Source organism: Haliotis rufescens, unplaced genomic scaffold (assembly GCF_023055435.1).
Source record: "Haliotis rufescens isolate VD_foot unplaced genomic scaffold, xgHalRufe1.0.p SCAF_9, whole genome shotgun sequence".
Taxonomy (NCBI): domain Eukaryota; kingdom Metazoa; phylum Mollusca; class Gastropoda; order Lepetellida; family Haliotidae; genus Haliotis; species Haliotis rufescens.
The window spans coordinates 19,679,177-19,706,506 of record NW_025964383.1 but is presented as its reverse complement, the minus strand read 5'-3'; the positions used below and the strand labels follow the sequence as shown (position 1 = coordinate 19,706,506).

Here is a 27,330-nt window from a genome sequence, read left to right as displayed (position 1 = left end):
GAGGTTTTCTATATTTTTATAGCATATTGAATATGATATCCAAGAACTATATGGGAAACAATGAGAACAGTGTGCTTCGCACCTGCCTTGTATTTGCATTTCGCGTTTTGGCGACATTTTTGGCGAAATGCATTGCGTACCATTCTTCTGGACCACATCGAGAATATTTAGCAATCACGTCAATATCATAAGCAAACATTGCCCTCATCAAGAAGAGACTATGTATATTTTTCGTGTTACCGTCGTTTCTTTTAATGTTAATCTAAAACTTTACACTTGCATTCCATGTAGAGCCTAATTTACTGAAAAAAAATAATTAATTAATCCCGTTAAAACATCGAATTAACTATTACCGTGATGTCAGTAAATATTTCATTGCTCATCGAAGAAGGCTACATTCGTCGGCCTGGGTGTGACCTAAAGTTGCGAAACGAGTTTTCGAAATAGTTGTTGCATCAATAAATGATAGAAGAAAAAGCTTTTTTATTGTCAAGTGGTGCCTACCAAATAATTCAGTTAGGTAATGCCCAGAGAAGACAAAAGAGTCTTTCATCCTAAATTATGTATCACCTTAAAACACATTTGAAAAATTATGCCCTGGTAACGGCTTAACTTCTTTCCATCTCGTTGGTTTAAGTGACACTTCAAACGTATGTATATCACAGATAACGCCCTTCTGCCTAATTGTACAAGCAACACTACTTTAAAAGTGGCATGGGACTTGGCCCAAGTTCCACTTAATCATTATAATTACTTACAATGTATGAGGGACATAATCCTCACCGTCTTATTAAGTCAGCATCAAATACACATGAACTTGTTTTGGGATGTATTTAAGCTCTTTATCAGTTTGTGACACGTTTAGTGGTTCTGACATTCGGCAAGGGCGCCAGTGCTCTACTGAAACAACACTAAGGTATCAGCCAAATACCGCGAAAATCACTCGTTATGTGATGCTAATGCTGAAGCGATGCACGGTGCCATTACCTACTAATTGCGGATATTTGATACTGGACGTTAGATGGTGGTGAAAACGGTTGACCCCATGTGATCGATAACGAACCTTGCCCTATTCAAGGGCTAGTATCTATTGCAAGTCAATTCACCGGTTTAAAGTAAGAATGTGAGTTAGTTTGATTTTACGCCGCTTTTAGCAATATTCCAGCAATATGACGGCGGGGGACACCAGAAATGGGCTTCACACATTGTACCCATGTCGGGAATCGAACCCGGGTCTTCGGCGTGACGAGCGAACGCTTTAACCAATAGGCCCTTAAAGTAAGAAAGACCATCGGTCCTATTATGAGCGAGTTACATAGGCATACAGGCATATTACGAATTATTGTAGTATACGAAGTTTCAAGTGAGTGAGTGAGTGTCTTTGGTTCAACGCCGCTTTTAACAGTATTTCAGTTATATCACGACGTGTCAGCTTAATGTAGGAGGAAAGCCCCAAGTGATGCAGGTCTCAGACGTTTACCACTTCGGTGAAACCCACGAGCACGGGTATGGTGCTGACAAACCTAGAAACATAATCGGGGCGAACCGGGATTTGAAACCACAATCACAGGTTTCTGGCGTGCACAAGTCTCCACAGTGAACTACGCCCATGCTTTCTGGAGTAGCAGGACAACAGCCGAGGTTATATAAAAGCATGACGTATATATATAATGTTTGAATGCCAGAAGACACACATATTATTTGTAGATCGACATAAATATCACCAGGTGGGAAAGTAGTCCGTTTTTGATTTGTTACATCCTGGGGAAAAACATAAATCAAAACTTGTCTTCAACACCAAGGCTACAGACGGAGCAAGTTCGAAGTGACATATGAATAACTGCCTTTATTCACACTCAGTTGAAAGGTCAGGGATGTCCGTTTACAAAACTTGTTTACAGCCTTAAGACTGTCAATCTCATTAAAATCATATCTTAGTCCTCGCTACCGCTAAACAAAGATCTGAGGACATCCCATTACGGGTCACGTCAGAACGACCTTTCGCGAATTTTGACCGATCAATGAAATGACTGACAAGAAATCGATATTAGCCAATCAGAAGCCAGCTTTCCCGAGCTTTACGACACTAGTTTCAAACTGGCGACTACGCTTCGAAACATATTTTGACGTATTCTCGATTAAAAATTATAAAACTGATAAACAGAACGTTCTGGAATGACTTATAGATGGCCTAGATTGTATGGATAATCATAAAACCCGTAACTGTCGTTCGGAATACCCTTTGTAAAATATTTCGAGGTTGCATGATTAGAAAACACATGCCGTCTGTCACTTTCATAATCTGGTAAGCGACGCTCTGATTGGTCGGATGAAAGGTCGTTCTGGCGTAACCCGTAATGGGATGTCGTCAGATCTTTGTTTAGCGATAGCGAGAACTAAGATCTGTTTTTAATGAGATTGGATGACTGGAGGAGCGGGGTCATTAACGTACTGACAGCAGCTTTGTTTGAAGATGTCTCAAGAATGACCTTCATGACCACTCGAACAAGTACCTGTAAATATCCCCCGAAAGGTCATGGATGAAAGTATTTCAATGTGACAGTTTCCAACAACTCACCTGTCCGCACTGCAGCAATCCAGGGCTCCTCCACTTCCGGTGTGGACATTCGGTTAAAATGGCCATCAATACTTCATGCTTGTCGACAGAACCGAGAAAATTGGAGATCAGTCGGTCAGTTTCCGGAAGCAGGGTGCATGCAATTCAATGACTTTACGGTTGGTTGGTTGGCTGTTTTACGCCGCACTCAACAATTCTCCAGCTATGTGAAGGCGGTCTGTAAATAATCGAGTCTGGACCCGACAATGCAGTGATTAATATCATGAGCATCGATCCACGCAATTGGTACCGATGACATGCATCAACCTAGTTAGCGAGCCTGACCACCCGATCCCGTTAGTCGCCCCTTACGACAAGCATAGTCGCCTTTTACAGCAAGCATGGGTAGCTGAAGACCTATTCTACCCCGGATCTTCACTTGTTTGTTTAGGACAATAATGTGCTGGTTCCGACTGCCACTGACGGCAAGTGGTACAGGTTTCATAAACACACAGTGCCATCATTTCATTCTGACCACTGCGCATGTATTGTTATATATATTTACACGGGGATTTACTATCCAGATTGTTTCATATCACAGAGATACACGTTTGAATACCTCTAATGATTTAACGTTTTCAACTGCTTTGCTTCTGTTTTTTGTGAGTGGGCGAAAGTTGTTTCTTCAGCTCTTGAGAAACTTTCGATTCAGTCTTGGTGTCACTCACTGTCTAATAAACCAGAATAATTGAGTTTCAGAAGATACAACTCGACGCATACTGCGTAGGTGGTCGTCCAATTCTATCCACAACGCTGAGAAACGTGCTTAATGCAGGGATAGACACGGTCTCTAGAGCGGCAAGGAGAGCCTAGTAACAATCCAGTCGGACTATTTATTTTTACATGACCACTAGTCCGAAATGAGCAGCTGAATATGTGTATGTGAGCAATGGTGTCTACCCTGTTCAGAAGTTCGAATGTACCATAACATTAAAAAATCATGAAGCTACAACATGAGTTCCATGATTTAAATCTTACAGAGGAGAAATTCCGTATATTTATTCCTCTAATGCTATTTTTATTCGGCTAAAATATGTTTTAACATCGTGTGGACGAGGCAAGCTTGTCATTTTACTGAAAACCAGAGTTTTCCTTCCCTTCCAGTATCAGTCAAGTTCGGCGCAGTTGGGGCCATGTGGTTTCTACCTTCTAACACAATCGGTGGATCTTGTGGTCATGTGGTATGAAAGAATACTAAACGAGCCCCCTTTTATTCCAATTTTATGAAACGAGTGAATAGTTCTGGTATCTGATGAGCGCTTACCCACACCCGACATCACCCCATATCCGGCATCACCGAGCATCCGGCATCACCCCACATCCGGCATCAACCCAGATCAGGCATCATTCCACATCCAGCATCAGCCTACATCCACCATCGGCCTACATCCGGCTTCACCCTACATCCGCGATCACACCACATACAGCATCACTCCACATCCGGCATCACCCTACATCCAGCTTCACCCCATAACCAGCATCACTCCACATCCGGCATCACCCTACATCCAGCATCACCCCATATCCAGCATCACTCCACATCCGGCATCACCCAATATCCAGCATCGGTCAACATCCGGCATCACCCTACATCCGGCTTCACCCTACATCCGCGATCACACCACATACAGCATCACCCCACATCCGGCATCACCCAATATCCAGCATCACTCCACATCCGGCATCTACCAATATCCAGCATCACTCAACATCCGGCATCACCCTACATCCGGCATCACCCCACATCCAGCATCACACCATATCCAGCATCACCCCATATCCAGCATCACTCCACATCCGGCATCACCCAATATCCAGCATCACTCAACATCCGGCAACACACCATATCCGGCATCACCCCACATCCAGCATCACACCATATCCAGCATCACCCCATATCCAGCATCACTCCACATTCGGCATCACCCAATATCCAGCATCACTCAACATCCGGCATCACCCTACATCCGGCATCACCCCACATCCAGCATCACACCATATCCAGCATCACCCCATATCCAGCATCACCCCACATCCGGCATCACCCAATATCCAGCATCACTCCACATCCGGCATCACCCAATATCCAGCATCACTCCACATCCGGCATCACCCAATATCCAGCATCACTCCACATCCGGCATCACCCCACATCCGGCATCACCCCACATCCGGCATCACCCAATATCCAGCATCACACCATATCCAGCATCACCCCATATCAAGCATCACCCCACAACCGGCATCACCCAATATCCGGCAACACTCCACATCCGGCATCACCCCATATCCAGCATCACTCCACATCCGGCATCACACCATATCCAGCATCACCCCATATCCAGCATCACTCCACATCCGGCATCACCCAATATCCAGCATCACTCAACATCCGGCATCACCCTACATCCGGCATCACCCCACATCCAGCATCACACCATATCCAGCATCACCCCGTATCCAGCATCACCCCACATCCGGCATCACCCAATATCCAGCATCACTCCACATCCGGCATCACCCAATATCCAGCATCACTCCACATCCGACATCACCCAATATCCAGCATCACTCCACATCCGGCATCACCCCACATCCAGCATCACCCCACATCCAGCATCACTCCACATCCGGCATCACCCCATATCCAGCATCACCCCATACCCAGCATCACCCCAAATCCAGCATCACCCCATATCCAGCATCACCCCACATCCGGCATCACCCAATATCCAGCATCACACCATATCCAGCATCACCCCATATCCAGCATCACCCCACATTCGGCATCACCCAATATCCGGCATCACTCCACATCCGGCATCACCCCATATCCAGCATCACTCCACATCCGGCATCACCCCATATCCAGCATCACTCCACATCCGGCATCACCCCATATCCAGCATCACCCCATACCCAGCATCACCCCATATCCAGCATCACCCAATATCCAGCATCACCCCACATCCGGCATCACCCAATATCCAGCATCACTCCACATCCGGCATCACCCCATATCCAGCATCACTCTACATCCGGCATCACCCCATATCCAGCATCAGTCAACATCCAGCATCACCCCATATCCAGCATCACCCCATACCCAGCATCACTCCACATCCGGAATCACCCAATATCCAGCATCACCCCATCAACAGCATCACTCAACATCCGGCATCACCCTGCATCCGGCATCACACCACATCTGGCATCAAACCACATCTGGCATCACCATACATCTTGAATCACACCACATCCGGCATCAAACCACATCTGGCATAACCCTACATCTTGAATCACACCACATCCGGCATCACCCCACATCCGGTATCACCCTACATCCGGCATCACACCACATCTGGTATACTCCTACATCCGGCATCACCCCACATCCGGTATCACCCTACATCCGGCATCACACCACATCTGGTATACTCCTACATCCGGCATCACCCCACATCCGGTATCACCCTACATCCGGCATCACACCACATCTGGTATACTCCTACATCCAGCATCACTCCACATCCGGCATCACCCAATATCCAGCATCACTCCACATCCGGCATCACCCAATATCCAGCATCACTCCACATCCGGCATCACCCAACATCCGGCATCACCCCACATCCGGCATCACCCAATATCCAGCATCACACCATATCCAGCATCACCCCATATCAAGCATCACCCCACAACCGGCATCACCCAATATCCGGCAACACTCCACATCCGGCATCACCCCATATCCAGCATCACTCCACATCCGGCATCACACCATATCCAGCATCACCCCATATCCAGCATCACTCCACATCCGGCATCACCCAATATCCAGCATCACTCAACATCCGGCATCACCCTACATCCGGCATCACCCCACATCCAGCATCACACCATATCCAGCATCACCCCGTATCCAGCATCACCCCACATCCGGCATCACCCAATATCCAGCATCACTCCACATCCGGCATCACCCAATATCCAGCATCACTCCACATCCGACATCACCCAATATCCAGCATCACTCCACATCCGGCATCACCCCACATCCAGCATCACCCCACATCCAGCATCACTCCACATCCGGCATCACCCCATATCCAGCATCACCCCATACCCAGCATCACCCCAAATCCAGCATCACCCCATATCCAGCATCACCCCACATCCGGCATCACCCAATATCCAGCATCACACCATATCCAGCATCACCCCATATCCAGCATCACCCCACATTCGGCATCACCCAATATCCGGCATCACTCCACATCCGGCATCACCCCATATCCAGCATCACTCCACATCCGGCATCACCCCATATCCAGCATCACTCCACATCCGGCATCACCCCATATCCAGCATCACCCCATACCCAGCATCACCCCATATCCAGCATCACCCAATATCCAGCATCACCCCACATCCGGCATCACCCAATATCCAGCATCACTCCACATCCGGCATCACCCCATATCCAGCATCACTCTACATCCGGCATCACCCCATATCCAGCATCAGTCAACATCCAGCATCACCCCATATCCAGCATCACCCCATACCCAGCATCACTCCACATCCGGAATCACCCAATATCCAGCATCACCCCATCAACAGCATCACTCAACATCCGGCATCACCCTGCATCCGGCATCACACCACATCTGGCATCAAACCACATCTGGCATCACCATACATCTTGAATCACACCACATCCGGCATCAAACCACATCTGGCATAACCCTACATCTTGAATCACACCACATCCGGCATCACCCCACATCCGGTATCACCCTACATCCGGCATCACACCACATCTGGTATACTCCTACATCCGGCATCACCCCACATCCGGTATCACCCTACATCCGGCATCACACCACATCTGGTATACTCCTACATCCGGCATCACCCCACATCCGGTATCACCCTACATCCGGCATCACACCACATCTGGTATACTCCTACATCCGGCATCACCCCACATCCGGTATCACCCTACATCCGGCATCACACCACATCTGGTATACTCCTACATCCGGCATCACCCCACATCCAGGTTCACCCTATATCCAGCATCACACCACATCCGGCATCACACCACATCCGGCATCACACCACATCCGGCATCACCCCACATCCAGCTTCACCCTATATCCAGCATCACACCACACCCGGCATCACACCACATCCGGCATCACACCACATCCGTCATCACCCCACATCCAGCTTCACCCTATATCCAGCATCACACCACATCCAGCATCACACCACATCCGGCATCACACCACATTCGGCATCACCCCACATCCAGCATCAGCCAGCATCCAGCAACAACCCACAACCTGGATCAGCACACAACCAGTATCAACTGATCATGACACATCCCATTCCCCCAATATATTGCGTCATCCTTCTTCTTGCAACAGACGAAACCCTACATCCAGATTCTCCCCATATCAAGCATCAACCCACTACCAACGTCAACTCACATCCGGCATCCTCCAATATTTTGTATCCTCCTACTCCTGGCATCACACAAAACCTGACATCACAAAACATCCGCTATCCTCCCACATCCGGCATCCCACACATTTAAGTGTCTTCCGCCCACAACCACATTGCTCCCATATTCAGTAAATCACTATATATGTCACCCAATGACAATGAATTCACAGCAAATCTTCAAAACAACATAGCAGAATATTTTAATCAAAGTTTGATAGATGGTTTCTTCTCATCCTCAGAAAAGAACATGACACATTTCGTTCACAAAAAAGGTTTTTTATTCATCAATAAAATCACTCACTCACAGCCAAATGCCTTCGTGGAACACCTAATCTGAACTTCAAAGTCTCAACAAATACGATCCACCATACAGCCTGCAAATTGAGTTCATCTTGCAGAAAACATTTGTGACTGAAGCCAAGTCAGACCTCAGATCTTGCCCTAAAACATGGTCTTCAGGAACGTCAAATAAAATGACATATAGTTTATGTCAAAGCTTGTCGCAAGGGCTATTTCCAGAAGGTTGATAGGGCCTTGTATGAAGAATTAGTATTCGAAGTTAAGGGTGGAACACCACGAATCACGTGTCTAAGTTTTGTTTGTTTGTTCGTTTGTTGCTTAACGCCGCACTCAGCAATATTCCAGCTATATGACGGCGGTCTGTAAATAATCGAGTCTTGACCAGACAATTCAGTGATTGACTTCATGAACATCGACCCACGCAATTGGGATCGATGACATGCATCAACCAAGTCAGGGAGCCTGACCAGCCGATCCCGTTAGTCGCATCTCACGACAAGCATAGACGCCTTTTACAGCAAGCGTGGATTGCTGAAGACCTATTCTACCCCTGGAAGAGACAGTGATAAAATCAGGATAGGTATCCTCTAGGCATGTGTTAACATCTAGAAGTCATACATTAATAACATTTGTGTTATCCCGTTAGGCTTCCTGGTTAGAACAGTAAGCTGTACCTGTGCAAGGCGTCAAAAGGTTCGGTTGGTCATACTCGGTTGCGTAGGATCTCGCTCATAATATCAAGCACAAATATGTCTGGTTATGAATTGATTCATTAAGGCCGTCGTCTGCAGTTGCAATCTTCTGGCGTTAAACAACAAATCAACTCTACAAAAACAACTTGAAAACAAGGCAGTTTCGATTTCCATCACTTATGCTTATCACACCAACTTTTAGCACACACACACACATACACACACACATTCTCTCACACACAAACACAACACACTAACCCATGCATAGACTAGACACATATTCACATATAAAACACACACACTCACATATCACAAACCCACACAAATCCACAGACAGATTGACACACTCACTCACACAAACGACACATCGACGTACAGACTGACACACACAAACTCACCCACAGACAGACACACACACGCGCGTTCACTGTGCACTACTCGTATTATCTACTCAAAGTAGATCTTGTTGCATCAATCTGGGATAAAAGATAACACAGGAACTTGATGGAGATGGAGCAAGACCATTTTCTTTATTGGAATAATATTCTTCATAAACCTGCTGCCACTTGTGCCCTGTGTATTGTCGGTAACACCCCTTGTACACAGCTGTCACAAACAAGACCCAGATCATATCTGAAGTACCCTCAATTATTATTGCTAGCATTTGATCCCCAGCTAACTCTTTAAGCATTAGACTGGCTGAATCGAAAACATCCTGAAAAACGTCTTCTCTTATTTCATATCTTACCTCCACAACAGAACGTCTGAATTATCAGATCTGGCACAGAAATTGGCAAGACATATTGGATTAGAACCCAGGTCTTCGTATGACGAGTCACAGCTGTTGATCATATGCTTAGCAACCAAACACGTTCGCTCTAAAGATTCTTAATGCTGCTTAAAGATATATAATGGAAAAACTTTGTGAAAGTTTAGTGATTATATCTTTCTACCGTCACGCCAAAGCCTGCTTCCGATTTCCCACATTGGTTTATTCAATATTGGTATCTTACTCAGTGAAACATCGTTGACAGTACTAGTAGTGTAAAACGAAGTCTCTTCAATCCCTCAATTATTATTTGTTATGTGAACGTGAATAGTGATTACAGTAAACTACGTTTATAACGAACACGCTTATAACGAACTGAACGATATAACGAACTTATTTCTTAGTCCAGGCCATTTGCTGTTTATATACTGTATATATGCTTATAACGAACTACAATTATTACGAACTAAAATTAGTGGTCCCTTTGAGTTCGTTATAACCGTAGTTTAGTGTATGTTGAAACCACTTGTAGGGCGAACATATACTCATTGACCATTGAGTGAACATATTGTTTACCACCGCTTGTAGTCAAATACGGAACGTCAGCGCCGGACAATAACCTGCCTCGATTAACCGTCGAAACAGATTCCATTGGGCGTAAAATGAATAAATAGCGGTGAAAATTATAGGAATGGATCACTGAAAATCAGTGATGACACCAGGTGTTCCCGAAAAGGGTAATAAAGCATGTCCTGCTTTACTGGTATCATCCGCTACTCACACAATTTGCATAAAAAAGGAAGCTCTTGTTTGTTGTTTGACGCCTCACATCAGTGCCCCCACCACCTGAAGGTGGCGGGTAAACAAGTGAGTGAGTGAGTGAGTTTGGTTTAACGCCGCATTTAAACCAAACTCACTCACGCCGCTGCGTAAAACAATACTCACTCACTCCTAAATTTACAGGCTTTCTCTTTTGTAACTACATGTGCAGTCACGCAACTGGGAGTTGTGGACACTGACCAGTGAGCAGCACGTGTCAGAACACACGGGCGGTCAGAAGGGTTGACGAATTATTCTGCACCTAGGTCGTTGCTGCAGTAGCTGGGGGCATATTAAGCCAACGAGCCTAGCTCAGCGTTAACTCCAGTTACATCATCGCTTGAACCAACTCCAACAAAAAATGGCCAATGACGTAACTGAAACCAACTTTTCCAATTTGAACGTCACGATCACGTATTACATCTTCGGCTCTGTTATGTAAAACATATGAGGGCCCAATAAATCGACACAATTTGAGAATTAAACGTATTATCTTGTACGTAACATGTGCGTGTTCAAGGCGACAGGTTTATTGATTTCTATGGGCTTCCCGACGAATGCATCCCATGGGCGTTAGATGAAAGCGGATAAGGCCTTGATTCACTAAACAACAGGAAGTCTCATTCTTATCTTTTTTTAAATCACAAGGACTAATTATTCTCCTCCGCCCATGTAACATATCCTGACTAAATCAGATTAGCTGTGTGTATAACCACACTAATTATGTCACTTCTGATTATTTAATTATATTGGCGTATGGCGTGCGCTGATGTTGTTAGACAGGACGCAATAAACCAACAGCAAGCTACTCTGGAATGGGTGAGTGAGTATGGTTTTACCCCGCTTTGGTTAGTTGGTTGGTTGGTTGGTTTGTTGTTTAACGCCGCACTCAGCAATATTCCAGCTATATGACGGCGGTCTGTAAATAATCGAGTCTGGACCAGACAATCCAGTGATTGATATCATGAGCATCGATCTACGCAATTGGGATCGATGACATGTATCAACCAAGTCAGCGAGCCTGCCCACCCCATCCCGTTAGTCGCCTTTTACGACAAGCATAGTCGCCTTTTACGGCAAGCATGGGTTGCTGAAGACCTATCCTACCCCGGAATCTTCACGGGTCTGTCGGGAAACGAACCCGGATATGTGGTCCCCATGGTTAGGAAAGATGCCAGGCATGCAGTACGATCGCCGTACATAGTTTACCCTTCCCGTTTGTTAGTGGGTTAGCTTTCCATTAACACGTGAAAGGTCAGCGTTCGATTCAAACACAATTGTTCACTTTTTTGAAGCATTTTAATGACTTTTTTGCTTGTTGTTTAACTCCGCAATTCTTCTAGCAATATGACGGCGGTCTGTGAATAACCGAGTCTGGACCAGACAATCCAGTGATTGACATCATAAGCATCTTTCCACGCAGTTGGGATCGATGACATGCATCAACCAAGTCAGCGAGCCTGACCACCCGATCCCGTTAGTCACCTTTTACGACCAGCATAGTCAATTTTTACGGCAAGCATGGGTTGCCGAAAACATTGCAACCCCGGATCCTCAGGGGGTTTGTCTTGATGCGACCGAATAGTTGTTAAAGAATAAAACCCTATTCAATTATGGACTCGATAATATGATCTAACGTCCCAATCCCAATCCCAAGTCCAGGTTAAGTCATGACATGCTGAGTATCAATGTTTACCCTAAATAGACACCGCATCAAAGATATTTGTGTACCGATTACATAAGTCTTACTGACAGGGTGGGGTGGTAGTTCACCGGACGACACTGTGTATATTGGGCGGCGCCTTTGATAATGCCTCACAACATACTTTTAATGAATGACCCATTAAACGATGATACACATCAGGTTCGCGGCGAAAATACAAGATTCGTTGAATATATCAAAGCACCAATTCATCTTTCATATATTGCTCATGAAATTTGTAAGAACACCTGTTTGTATTTGCGGAACAAAACCAATAGTTTTGAGCAAAGAAAAATATTCTTGTCCATGGGCCAAACTTTTTTATAAAATAGTTGAATTAAGTTAAAATGAGTTAAATTTTGAGTCATGATACAAGAAAAAAATACATTTATGTATTTGCGAAACAAAAACATGAGTTTTAAGTAAAAGAATATATTCTCACACATGGGCCTGCCCATGTGCCAAACCTTTTTCTCGCCCATGGGCGAAATATTTTAATATCGCTATAAAATCGTTGAAATAAGTTAAAATGAGTTAAATTTTGTGTCATGATACTTGAAAGAAGTACATTTATGTATTGGCGAAATTAAAACATGTGTTTTTAAGTAAAGGAAGATATACTCGCCCAGGGGCCAAACCTTTTTCTCGCTTATGGGCGAAATATTTCAATTTCGCTATAAAATCGTTGAATTAAGTTAAAATGAGTTAGATTTTCTGTCATGATACTTCAAAGAAATACGTTTATGTATTTGCGAAACAAAAACATGAGTTTTGAGTAAAGGAAGATATACTCGCCCATGGGCATAACCTTTTTCTCGCTCATGGGCGAAATATTTCAATTTCGATATAAAATAGTTGAATTAAGTTAAAATGAGTTAGATTTTGTGTCATGATACTTGAAAGAAATACATTTATGTATTTGCATAACAAAAACATGAGTTTTAAGTAAAAGAATATATTCTCACACATGGGCCTGCCCATGGGCCAAACCTTTTTCTCGCCCATGGGCGAAATATTTTAATATCGCTATAAAATCGTTGAAATAAGTTAAAATGAGTTAGATTTTGTGTCATGATACTTGAAAGAAGTACATGTATGTATTGGCGAAATTAAAACATGTGTTTTTAAGTAAAGGAACATATTCTCGCCCTGCCCATGGGCGACATAGTGTAAATATTGAGTTTTTGAACATTTGTTTTTCATTTTTTCTTCCTTAGTATGTACCCATGAAAACAGCATGTTTATTTTTGTAAATACCTTTGACCGAGACTGGGCAAAGACCGTAGAGTTTCTGGACTACTGGGTTTCCAGAATTAAAATGGGACGTGTTATTTTCATTTCAAATGTATGCCACTTTATTTTTCGGTTGTGTCGAACCTCTGTTAACTCGAAGTATGTATGTATTTCCCTTCAACTGCGACACCACGATATTTGACTGTACATGTATACCATGAAAATCTGTTTATGAATCACTACTAAACTAACATTGCTGATTATCATTTGTCACAAAATTGAAAACCCGTGAAGATCCGGGGTAGAATAGGTCTTCAGCAACCAATGCTTGCCGTAAAGGGCAACTATGCTTGTCGTAAAAGGCGACTAATGGGATCGGGTGGTCAGGCTCGCTGACTTGGTTGATGCATGCCATTGATCCCAATTGCGTGGATCGATGCTCATGATATCAATCACCGGATTGTCTGGTCCAGACACGAATATTTACAGACCGCCGTCATATAACTGGAATATTGCTTAGTGCGGCGTTAATCAACTAACAAACAATGAATGAATAAAGTTAAGAATTTGTAAATATTTGGTATAACACTCGATAATACTTAAGCATATCATGCAGCTGTTTTTAACATGCAATCTTCTGTTCTTCAGTACCTCAAAAACACTCTGTTCGTATGTGACATTCTCTTGAAACTCCTCGTGACTGTTTGATCTGAGCCTAGGGCAAAGAGGCTTCATAGAAAACTCTGTACAACATCCTCGTTTGATCTTTGATCTGTGAGTAGCCTAACAGGACCAAGTGATGGAGAGACCTCAAGCAAGAGCAGTAAAGACGCATCCACTCGGTTTTCATTGCACGGAGGGAGCGATGGCCTTAGATATTGCTTAGTTATTTTGGTATCATGTGCCTTAAGTTGTACCAAGTCTGTCCTGGGCGAACATACAGACAGACTGTCACTAACTCGTACAGGCCGACCTGGACGTACAGATCCTAACTGGAACGAATCGGTGAATCCTGGCTCGGGTAAGGGATGCAACTCGTTGCTGTGCTACCTTGATTACCTTATCACCCGTCCAACACCTACCTAAACACGCCTACATTGGCAGGGTGAGTGAGTGAGTATGGTTTTACGCCGCTTTTAGCAATATTCCAGCAATATCACGGCGGTGGACACCAGAAATGGGCTTCACACATTGTACCCATGTCGGGAATCGAACTCGGGTCTTCGGCATGACGAGCGAACGCTTTAACCACTAGGCTACCCGACCGCCCCTACATTGGTAGGCACACACACACACACACACACACACACACACACACACACACACACAAAAACCATAATATTATCGTTACTTCACATACGAACCTGCATTCGGACGAATCTACCTACGCACACACACAACAATCATGATACATATAGTGAGTGAGTGTGTATGGTTTTACGCCGCTTTTAGCAATATTCCAGCAATATCACGGCGGGGGACACCAGAAATGGGCTTCACACATTGTACCCATGTCGGGAATCGAACCCGGGTCTTCGGCGTGACGAGCGAACGCTTTAACCACTAGGCTACCCGACCGCCCCATGATACATATAGGCCAGATCACATATTTTTACCCTCTGATTCTCATAAATCGGCCACCGAGGTATCGTTGGAACTGTGTAGGAAAACAATCAAGGGAACACAAAACAAATCATTAGTCGGTACTTTTCTGTTTATTTGTTGTCATCAATCCCAATTGCGTGGATTGTCTGGTCAAGATCGAGTCTGGACCAGACAATCCAGTGAATAATATCATGAGCACCAATCCACGCAATTGGGATCAATGACATGCATCAACCAAGACAGCGAGCCTGTCCACCCGATCCCGTTAGCCGCCTTTTACGACACGCATAGTCACCTTTTACGGCAAGCATGGGTTGCTGAAGACTTATTCAACCCCGGAATCTTCACAGGTCACTGGCAACTGGATGTGACAAAAATTACAAACGTTATCAAAACGTCACTTAGCTGACAACAGACGCCTAAACACTGAAAACATAAGGACCAAAACACAATTACACGAATAACCATTTCTTGTACTCGTATGTTCCATTTCAGCCATCATAAAACACGGGTGTATATTTCTTTTGCCCTGCAGTGTATGTATCAAGATGACACGTCCAATGATCACCTGATATCAAACGTAGATGAAACGAAACTTATTCAAAGTAAATCTATACTCGTAAACTTTATGTATCATTTTTTATGACAGCATGGTAATGGTATCGACTGGTGCAAGATTAGATGTCGCTATCATATGAATTATAATCTGCACTTAGGTGCACACCTGTTGGGTGATAACAAATATCTGGTTTAATGGAACACGAGCTAATCTCTCTGATTACGATTGTGTATCCTAGCTTCATGAATGTTCATTTCACCTGACAGAAAGGCGTGATAGTGCAGTGTTGTGCAACTTTGAACAGTATTTCAGTTGTATTTCAGTATTTCACGGCGAGTCAGTTTTAAGTTTGTTTATTGGTTGGTTGGTTTGTTTGTTTGTTTGTTGTTTACCGCCGCACTCAATATACCATTTAACATCATGATCATAGTCGCCTTTTACCGCAAGCATGGGTTGCTAAAGACCTATTCTACCCCGGATCTTCACGGGTGCACAGACGGCTTGAACAGGCAATAAAAGGTGTCGATCTCCTGTTGGTATATTATTGTTCTGAGTTGCCTGGTAGTTTGAATATAGGTGAAAGAATAATTATTGACATTGCATAACGATGTTGGATATTTACAAATAGACACTGGATTGTGACAGTATTAACGGACAAATTAATGTCAGGAATTCGAAATTGAAACAAGGTTGGTTTTTTATGCTTTGATAAAATATATGTTTACTTTTTTACAATTACTACGGTAAATACATATTGGACAAAAGTAATTTCTGCATTAGTGTGAGCTTGATGTAGATAAACAGATAGGAGTAAAAGATCGTAACCCGTGAAGATCCGAGGTAGAATAGATCAGCAACCCATGCTTGCCGTAAATGGCGACTATGCTTGTCGTAAGAGGCGACTAACGGGATGGGGTGGTCAGGCTTGCTGACTTGGTTGATGCATGTCATCGTTCCCAATTGCGTGGATCGATGTTCATGATATCAATCACTGGCCCAGACTCGATTATTTACAGACCGCCGTCATATAGCTGGAACATTGCCGAGTGTGGCGTTAAACAACAAATGAAATGAACCAATCGTGAGACAGAAATATCTCACATCCAGGGCATCTTTCAAATATGAAGAGACCCCATATTAAGTTATTGATACAGGAAGGAAACAAGACCTTATATTTTGTATCTCCCTGTTTGAAAACAGTATGACTATTTTTACTGCTTAAAACAGGCCTGCGCGAAAGCTGTTACAGTATGTTTCACCATAGCCAGCTGCGGCAGCGGCCATTTTGAACTTTTCGAAAAGTTAAGATGATTTTATTGTGACAATTGGTATATAGAATATGTTGTCTGAAAATGATAATAATAAAAAAATATTGAGAGCGGAGTGAGGCATGAGAAACCTTTTAAATCTAAAATATGTTTTGGATATTTCAACCGTTCAACCAACAAAACTGTTTTGCTGCGTTTAAACAAATTTTGGTTCAAACAGATTAAATATTATGCTGGACAAAAACCACTTAATGATGCTTTGCGATATATGCATTTTCAGAGAATTTAAGAGATAATTAGTTCAACCGAAAAGGCCAAAATCTAAGGTATCGAGAAACCCGGAACATATACGTTGACTCCCACTACTAACTGAACAGATTGGTTGGTTTGTTGTTTTACGCCGCACTCAGCAGCAGTCCAGCTATATGACGGCGGTCTGTAAATAATCGAATCTGGATCAGACAATACACTGATTGACATCCTGAGCATCGAACCACGCAATTGGGATAGGATGACATGCATCAACCAAGTCAGCGAGCCTGACCTCCCGATCTCATTAGTCGCATTTTACGGCAAGAATGGGTTGGTGAAGACCTAACTGAACAGAACTTACAGAACATTTTTGTACATAAAAGCGCTGAGCATTGACCATAAATAGGTTTCAGTGTGGGTGCCTGGGCATATTCATATTGAACGGTTTAGGTTAGTTTAGTTTGTTTGTTGTTTAACGCCGCTTTCAGCTATAAGACGGTGGTCTGTAAATAATTGAGTCTAGACCAGACAATTCAGTGACTGACATCATGAGCATCGATCAACGCAATTGGGATAGGATGACATGCATCAACCAAGTCAGCGAGCCTGACCACCCGATCCCATTAGTGGCTTCTTACGACAAGCAGAGTCGCCTGTTGCTGACGACCTATTTTACCCGGGTCTTCACGGGTCAGTTTGGTCTCGTATAACTTAAGAGTGTCTTCTCATTAGCATAGTTTGCTTCCTTACAGATCCCGTGACTGCGAAATGGGGAAATAAAACTGTTTAAAACAACGAATGTGTCACCGGTTATGATATCTTCAGCATTTAAGTCATGGTCTGTCCTGTGGAAAGTGAAGAGTGTTCATACAAATACGGCAACAACCAGGGCGGTCGTTATTGTAACGCCGATTGCAAGTGAAGGCGACTTCCTACCTAATGAGACAGTGGACTATTTCAGAACACGCTGCAAGTCTCATAAGTATCATCATATCCGCGTCTGTTTAATATCATCATCTTACTCATTTGTCAATAATTCTACTGTTTTGTTTAACAACATATTGGCGGGCACATTAGATCCGCCTTGTAATTAGTTATCATTGATAATGACCATATTTACCGAACTGATTTAACGGTAAATATCATATTCCGACAAAACGGGGGTGATTGGTTTCCCTTGTACAATCCCTTGCAGAATCAATATTAACGTGTGCATATTTATTTATTCGTTATTCGAGTGCCTGAAGTCAAATAATGAACTACTCTATTTCATTCTATATTAACATATTGACAGGTACATTAGATCCACTAAGTAATTGGTAATAAGTGATTGAGACTACATTTACATGTTATCGAATGTATGCATTCACAAATGTATGCATTCACTTAATGGAATGAGTGAGTGAGCTTTTAACAGTATTCCAGTTATATCACGGCGTGTCAGCTTAATGTGGGAGGAAAGCCCGAAGTGATGCAGGTCTTCGACGTTTACCACTTCGGTGAAACCCACGAGCACGGGTATGGTGCTGACAAACCTACAAACATAATCGGGGTGAATCGGGATTCGAACCCACAATCATAGGTTTCTGGCGTGCCGAAGAGACGAAACTCTGCACAGCTAATTGCGGCGCCTAAGACTACTGGGCCACCCGTGCCCTATGTCTTAATGGAAATCAAAATACAAAGAAGGGGTAAATAGTTTCCCTTGCACAATCCCTTTCACAACCTGTATAAAATACATACATATTTATTCGTTATAGTAAAGGGCTTAAGCAATATTCACACCATAAATAAACGTCTGGGCCAGACAATCCAGTGACTGAAACAATAACCCATTGGGACGCGATGATACGTAATCAGCCCAGTCACAGAGCCTGTCTGGTTTATTCGCCTTTTATGACCAGCAGCGAGGAGCCCATGGGGCTCTAGTCAGTTACTTGCGTGTGTGACCCGTGAAGATTTCGGGGTAGAATAGGTCTCCAGCAACCCATGATTGCCGTAAAGGGCAACTATGCTTGTCGTAAAAGGCGACTAACGGGATCCGGTGGTCAGGCTCGCTGACTTGGTTGATGCATGTCATCGATCCCAATTGCGTGGATTGATATTCATGATGTAAATCACTGGATTGTCTGGTCCAGACTCGATTATTTACAGACCGCCGTCATATACCTGGAATATTGCTGAGTGCGGCGTAAAACAACAAACCAAACCAAAACCAAAAAGACATGCGTGTGCGTGAACACTAACCGAATAGCGTATTGTCTAGGGGCTGACTTCGCGGGAATGTTACTCAAATTGTGTTGGTTGGTTGGTTGGTTGTATTGTTGTCTAACGCCGCACTCAGCAATATTCCAGTTATATGACGGCGGTCTGTAAATAATCGAGTCTGGACAAGACAATCCAGTGATTGATATCATGGGCATCGATCCACACACAATTGGGATCGATGACATGTATCAACCAAGTCAGCGAGCCTGACCACCCGATCCCGTTAGTCGCCTTTTACGACAAGCATAGTCGCCTTTTACGGCAAGCATAGGTTAAATGAGAGTCACTATCCAATACTTGCTCATCACGAGTGTGAGTGAGTGAGTTAATATTTAAAGTCACATCGGCAATTTCCCAGCCATATAGTGACTAAATCACTAGTTTAACGCCGCACTCAGCAATATTCCAGCTATATGACGGCGGTCTGTAAATAATCGAGTCTGGACCAGACAATCCAGTGATCAATATTATGAGCATCCTACCAGAAAGCAGTACACGCATGCGCACAACATATACTTAAAACAGAAGTAAGGAAAACACCCAAAGTACACGCACAGGCAACAACACGTGTCACAATTTTCGTGAAGGTTCAAACGGAAAGTGTACAACAGACTCCCCATCCATGGACGCAGTATTTGGCGGATGAATGCTGCGATCCCTTTCACGGATGGGTGTATGATTTCGATGACATAATCGATATTATTCGTGAATTTTCGTATGCCACATGTACGTCATACACAGTTACAAGATCAAGCAAGAAATTTGGAGAATTTGAACTTGGTAAGTATATTAGAGTAAGTATAACAGGTATAAGACACCTATAATCCTACCTTCAAATATCATTAAATAAATACTAAAATTAGTTAAACATTGATTAAATAAATAAACTGATTCTAATTGAATTGCCACAATATTGGTAAACAAATCTATAACCCAATCAGGCAATCAATAGATCCAATTAACTATGTTCTTATACACCCCACCTGGTACATGTATATGTAATTTTCTGTCACTGTTATGTTCATTTATTATATACTTCAGTGTGAAAGACTGAGTTTTCTGAAGTTGAGAAAAGTGAACATAACACTTGATATTTCACTGCAGTGAACATAACACCTGATATTTTTGCAGTGAACATAACAAGTTGACGGAACTATGTTGGCCTACACGAGACAGCTCGCACAGAAACTGTTGATTTACGTTCAACGTTGACAAGTCATATACCGACAGATGGTCATTTATGTAGTTAATACCGATTCTTACCGTTTGTTTATTTAGTTGAAAATGATTTGTATTAAACTGTGAATTTCTCTTCTGATTTGCCAGTCGATACTTTACGTTTCGCAAAGCGCCATTTTGTTACTTGAATTGCGTGTATTCTTTCGCTTCGAACAACCGTCTCATTGATTTGAAATTTATTTTTTGATGAAGTTGATTTTATATATAATCATATCCAAATTTATACTAAAGAATTTTAGTGACATCAAATATTTTTGGTTACTTTTGTTTATATTTTTTAAGATTTAGCAAAGACGGAACTACATTTTTAGTCGTACTTACAGGGGGTGGAAAACCGTCCATGTGTGTTATGTGCGCCACTCGTGAAAATATCTCCTTTCCCCCCGTCACTCGATGAGAGAAACATGATATTTCACTCGCCACATGAAATATCCTCTATATATCATAACAATTATCAAATCATAATCATTTAATCAAAATGAAATCAAATCATTTACCCCATCAGCTTGCTAATTTATTGTTTTACATACATGTGAAATGTATGAAAGAATGTTAATTAATAATGAGGTGCCCCAAATGGGTTCAAACCCACAGCCCAATGCTTTACCACTGAGCTATATACATTTAAAGGGTCATGCATGTCCTGTCAGCAGACCACCTGGTTAGCACACCAAGGGCGATAGCATGGATTACATAACGGGGCCTGGTTCCAATGGCCCGGTTCCAATCCCATAGAAGTCACACCAAAAGATGCTGGTTTACTTTCAAAATGCATGGGTCATGGAAACTGGTTCAATGGCTTTCTAAACCAAGACAGTACTGAACCAGAAATAAAGACAACCTGACGTCATCATAACTATTATATATTATACAATTATTAACTAGTTATTTTGTGAATACATTAAGGATTTATCATCCCAACGCCAAGGGAAATATCAGTTTTGAGGGAAGATAAATCCTTGTTTTCACCAAATAAATAGTTGATAATTGTTTTATTACATGACATTTTGAAAATGTTTAATTTGTTAAAATTTCTACCATTCTGATAGTAAAAGTAACTAATTCCTTTGTAAGCAAATGATAAGAAACTCGCCATCGCTATTATTATGTCATCAAATAATGACGTCACAATCCTTGTTGTGTCATTAATGTGAAGCGGATTATTATATTCACTGGCCATGGTTTCGTCAGTTTCTGATCAATATAACGTTTGATCTGGGATAAATTGTTGAGGAACATCCAATCGGCAACAAGAAAAAGACAGTCATGAAATAAATAATATTAAAACATGTGGTTTTGTTTAGAACATTCCAAAGGGGGACATGTTGTCCGGTTTAAGGATGACTCCAAGATCAAGCACAACTGTTCCATCCCATGTGATGGCGCCCCATTCATAATTGTCGGCTAAAGGAGGTTGGAATGCCACCAGGGCCCTCTACATTTGAAGACTGATACATTATCGGTATGGGTTAAACTGGAATCATTTCAAAGATCATGGTATAATAGAGATAAAAATTAACTGTCAGGATATTTGACTCTGAGATGTAAACACTTTCATGAACTATTTTTTATAACTATACAGAATTAAAAAATGTGTATAGTAGTATATTTCTTAATGGAACTAATTATATAAGCTGGAACTAATAGGGTAGTACATACTATATAGCTCTATATACACAGTATAATAGACATCCATTCATTGACACTGTGCTTTAGTTAATATCACCTTTTACGGCACGCATGGGTTGCTGAAGACCTATTCTACCCCGGAATCTTCACGGGTCCCACACACAATTGGGATCGATGACATGCCTCAACCAAGTCAGCGAGCCTGGTCGCATACAGTGGGGAACTGATTGCAAACAGATAACTTTGATCCAGAGGATAACACGGTGAAAATTTGGTAGCATACCAACCTGTTGATGCCCTATGCCCATCCCCATCGGATGTTTCTTCTTCAAACTAAAACAAGAGTCATCAGAAGATGACTTATCCCCCCGACGTGGCATGTCGGTAAACTCTGTGTACCTTCAAATGTATTTAGATTGGCAAGGAAATCTTTTTCCTTGATGCCAAAACCAGAAATATAATAAAGGTTATGAAATATTGGTTCATGTAGCTCACTTTCTGATGATCTCATGAAATTGTAATAACAATAACTTCGCAGATTCGCACATGAATAGCTCTGTAGTAGCCTCATGACACAAAGGCATAAAGAGAATGTACTAGGTTATTCAGCTCACATCATATATAGTATATGATATCGGTAAAAAGTACGCCTTAGAAAAAAACACCTGACAAAAAAACAACCTAAACATCTTGTTTCATTATATGTCAGGGGCTACAAATTAAAAAGATTAAAATCTATAAATAACAAACTGCACTACTAGTGATCATGATTGATATGTGCATAAAGTTTGGTGAATCTCTGTCGCATGGTTTAGAAGATATGCTCCAGTCGAGGACATTACCCTAAGTTCATCAATTTTCAATTTAAATTGAAAAAAGAAAAAAAGAAAAGAAAATCTGTTAATAGCAAAGGCACCACTACATAACCTGCTTGATAGGTGTAAAAACTTTTGAGAAGCTAAGTTGTATGGTTCGGGAGATATGGTCCGGACAAGAGCACTACCCTCAAATTTCCTAAGTTCATCATATTTCCATGGAAACGACAAAAATAAAAAATTCTAAAAATCTCTAAATAGCAAAAGGCACTACTACTGGGCAGATTGGTAATTGTACCAAGTTTTGTGAAGCTAGGTGGTACGGTTTAGGAAATATGCTCCGGACAAACAATGATTACAGACGGACGGACATGTCGGGGGGGGGGGGGGGGATAAAAACATAAGGCACCTTGCGCAGTGCAATAAACATGTCATCATGAATACCTCTGTGTTACCCATGGATAAAACTCATTAATATAGTGGGTCCTGTGAAGATCCGGGGAAGAAGAGGTCTTCAGCAACCCATGCTTTCCATAAGAGGCGACTATACTTGTCATAAGAGACGACTAACGGGATCGGGTGATCAGGCTCGCTGACTTGGTTGATGCTCATGATGTCAATCATTGAATTGTCTGGTGCAGATTCGATTATTTACAGACCGCCGTCATACAGCTGGAATAGTGCTGAATGCGGACTTCACCAACCAACCAACTAACTATTAACATCTTGGGATCGCCATCAAGTACATATCATTACGGAGACGAGAAGCAGTAACGATACTGGGGTTTTTCTTCTAGTTTGGGAAGAAATGCCTGACTGGATACAATCATAATTGTTTCCCCTTGTGTGCTGTGTTCGTCTGGCGGATTAAGGTCCTTTCCCTTTCTACTTTTGAATAAAACAAGAGCCCACTGCTGTGAATTCCACACAATTCGCCCACATCTCCCCATCGCGTGTCCGCGCCATTATCATGTAAACAACCAGAAGGATCAAATTAGACAGGAATAGATCTGGGACCGTTTTACTGATAGATGAACCTTTTAGAATTTACATCTTGACATCGATCAGATGAAGCGATTGGTATACTATGTGCTAATTTTAAAAGCCTAAGTGTAATATTCCGTTTTGTTTTGAACTACTTGAACTGAGTTGGAATATTAGTTGGTTGGTTTGTTGTTTAACGCCGCATTTAGCAATATTCCAGCTATATGACGGCGGTCTGTAAATAATCGAGTCTGGACCAGACAATCCAGTGATTAATATCATGAGCATCGATCCACGCCTTTGGGATCAATGACATGTATCAACCAAGTCAGCGAGCCTGACCGCCCGATCTCGTTAGTCGCATTTGACGACAAGCATGGGTTGCTGAAGACCTATTCTACCCCGGAATCTTCACGGGTCTAGTTGGAAAACTAGGAGATAAACATACTTAATTTTGTTTTCAATGTAGAGCTAGGTTACCTATATATTTAACTGTGCTAGGTGAATTTCAAATGTTGCTTTTTTAACTGTACTCTTACATCATGGTGTGTCAGCTTAATGTTGGAGGAAAGCCCATTGTGATGAAGGTCTCAGACGTTTTCCACTTCGGTGAAACCCACGAACACGGGTATGGTGCTGACAAACCTAGAAACATAATCGAACTTGTTGTATCTTGGGTTTGAATCGTCCCCAGCGCAGAACAACGTGACTCACGGAATGTGCAGGCGCGCTAGCATGTACGGGAGCATTCATTTTACATGAATTTCAATTATCCGAAACATACAATAGTAAGTGAGCTTTACGTCACATCGGCAGTATTTTAGCCATACCGTTACGAGACGTTATACATTATTATAAACGTATATATAATTTTTATTTATTTATTTATTATTTAAACTAATTAAAAACCTGTCATCAATGGACAGTAAAATTACTAGAATATCACAGATCATTATTTAAAACTAGCATACAACTATAAAAAGATATCACTAAACAGACATGAAACAGTACAATGTAAAAAAGGGATATATAGATCGCCAGCATCTGAAGGTAGATCACCGGATTTGCTTCATCCCTTCAGAAATTTGGAAATTTAGCCGAAATTAAAAGAACACACATTCTACGATTAAAACTGATCACAGCATTCTTCAAATACACTACAGAACCAACGATCATATGCGGCTAGAGTTTCCAAGGGACGCATTTCTGCAAAGCGAATTGCAGCGCCTTAAACAGACAGAACAAAGCGGTATAATTGTTATGATTATCAGACACACGCAAACAAATAGTGATTGAGTGATTGATCATAGTTATTGCAAAAATATCGATTGCCGATAAAGGACTTCATGCTTGTATAATTCCTAAAGCGAATCACGAAACATGTAGGCCCTGCATTCGGGGATTTAGTTAGCTTTTATTAATATGGCAACATTCAAAATCTACCCCTTTGTAACTGATGGGTTTATATGAAACTATGGGTGTGATCACCACGTTTCTATACAAATGCCCCTTTAATCAATGAATGAAGCCATTTCTTACGTTTGTCGTGTGGGATAGAGATGCCGTGTGGTAGAGGAGATCATTGTAGTGAATCTCAGCGGAAGCAAATATTTGAAGCGCTTGTAAAATGTCGAGTGCTGTTTGGGCCATATTGTAACCGGAAGTACCGCTCCTAGCTGCTGTTCGAGGAAATTCATGATGTGACAGTTTCTAAAAGGCTCACTGTACCTGTACCAGAGCATCTGACTGTACCTATAAAAGAGGAATACGAGGGCAATTCGAGGAACTTTACGGCCTGGTTTCTGTCTTATCAAGAACGGACACAGGCCCGTTTAAAGACCTTCGACAGTGACAATAGTCTGGACGGTGAGTGCTCTATATTCTTATTGTTTGTTGTTTAACGCTGCATTCAGCAATATTCCAGCTATATGACCGCCGTCTGAAATAATCGACAATCCAGTAATTGACACCATGAGCACCGATCCACGCAATTGGGATACAATGACATGCATCAGACCAAGTCTGCGAGCCTGACCACCCGATCCCGTTAGTCGCTTCCGACGACAAACACGGTCGCCCTTTACGGCAAGCAAGGGTTGCTGAAGACCTATTCTACCCCGGATCTTCATGGGTCGAGTGCACTATAATTAATATTAGGATCTAAGCTGCTGCCACCTATTTGACCAAGTGCATTGCCCTTTTTTAATTATAAACCAAATCAACTTTTTTGAATTCTTATTGATTGATTAATCATTGTTCTTCAGTGGATCCTCCAAAAACCTATTAATTCTCGACCGCCACGACGTGGAAGGGATATATGAATGGGTGCCGTTCGTCCGTCTTTTCGTCCGTCACATTTCGTTTCCGGAGCAGAACACAAAAACCATGAGAGATATCTTAACCAAACTTGGCACATAGATAGGTCTAGTGGTGAATTGGTGCCTTTTGATGGTTTGGGATTTTTAAAAAAGATATTTTTCGAGTTTCCATGGCAACGACTTTGACTTTTGAAAATGGCGGTAGTCCTCTTTTCCAGAGCAGATCTTGAAAACCGTACGATATTTCTTCACATGTCTGGCACATGATGCCAACTCGCAGTATTGACTACATTTCAGTTCTTGTTGTCAAGTTCTGCATTACTTGTGTGTATGTTCCTCCAAAAGTGTCATGTACACGGTTGTCGCATTCACTTGCTCACTTCATGCAGAAACGCCAGGATCTCTCCAAGCAGCATGAATGTGAACCTGCTCTTGATTCTGGGGATTTTAACTGTGATCAGAGTGAAAAACTGTAACTAGAAGATTTATTTTACGTGTGAAAAATGACTCAACTCATTCACTCTCCAACTTGCTGTCTTGGAGCTACATTGGACTTGTTGTTCGGTGCTGTAGCTTTCCAGACTCCAGTCTACTACTCAGATCATCAGATGATTGGTGCTGTACTTCTCAGTACACCTCATGGTGACCCCTGCTCTCATTGATCTCTAAGTAAAGTAAGAACTTCTCTGATTATTGTCAAAGTAATAACACAACTCGTTACAAATAAAACAGTGTAACTGATCTTAA

General features: G+C 42.4%; 1 protein-coding gene and 1 pseudogene across 1 annotated transcript; both read left to right on the top strand.

Annotated features, from left to right (window-relative positions):
• The first annotated feature begins 3,015 nt into the window (after nt 1–3,015).
• Nucleotides 3,016–7,326, top strand: LOC124145947 (mucin-6-like). Its single transcript, XM_048390361.1, has 2 exons — nt 3,016–3,049; nt 3,977–7,326. The coding sequence occupies exons 1-2, from the start codon at nt 3,016–3,018 to the stop codon at nt 7,324–7,326; spliced, it is 3,384 nt and encodes a 1,127-aa protein (XP_048246318.1).
• Nucleotides 7,327–11,467: 4,141 nt separating this feature from the next.
• On the top strand, nt 11,468–27,059 carry LOC125377330 (annotated as a pseudogene).
• Nucleotides 27,060–27,330: the final 271 nt, after the last annotated feature.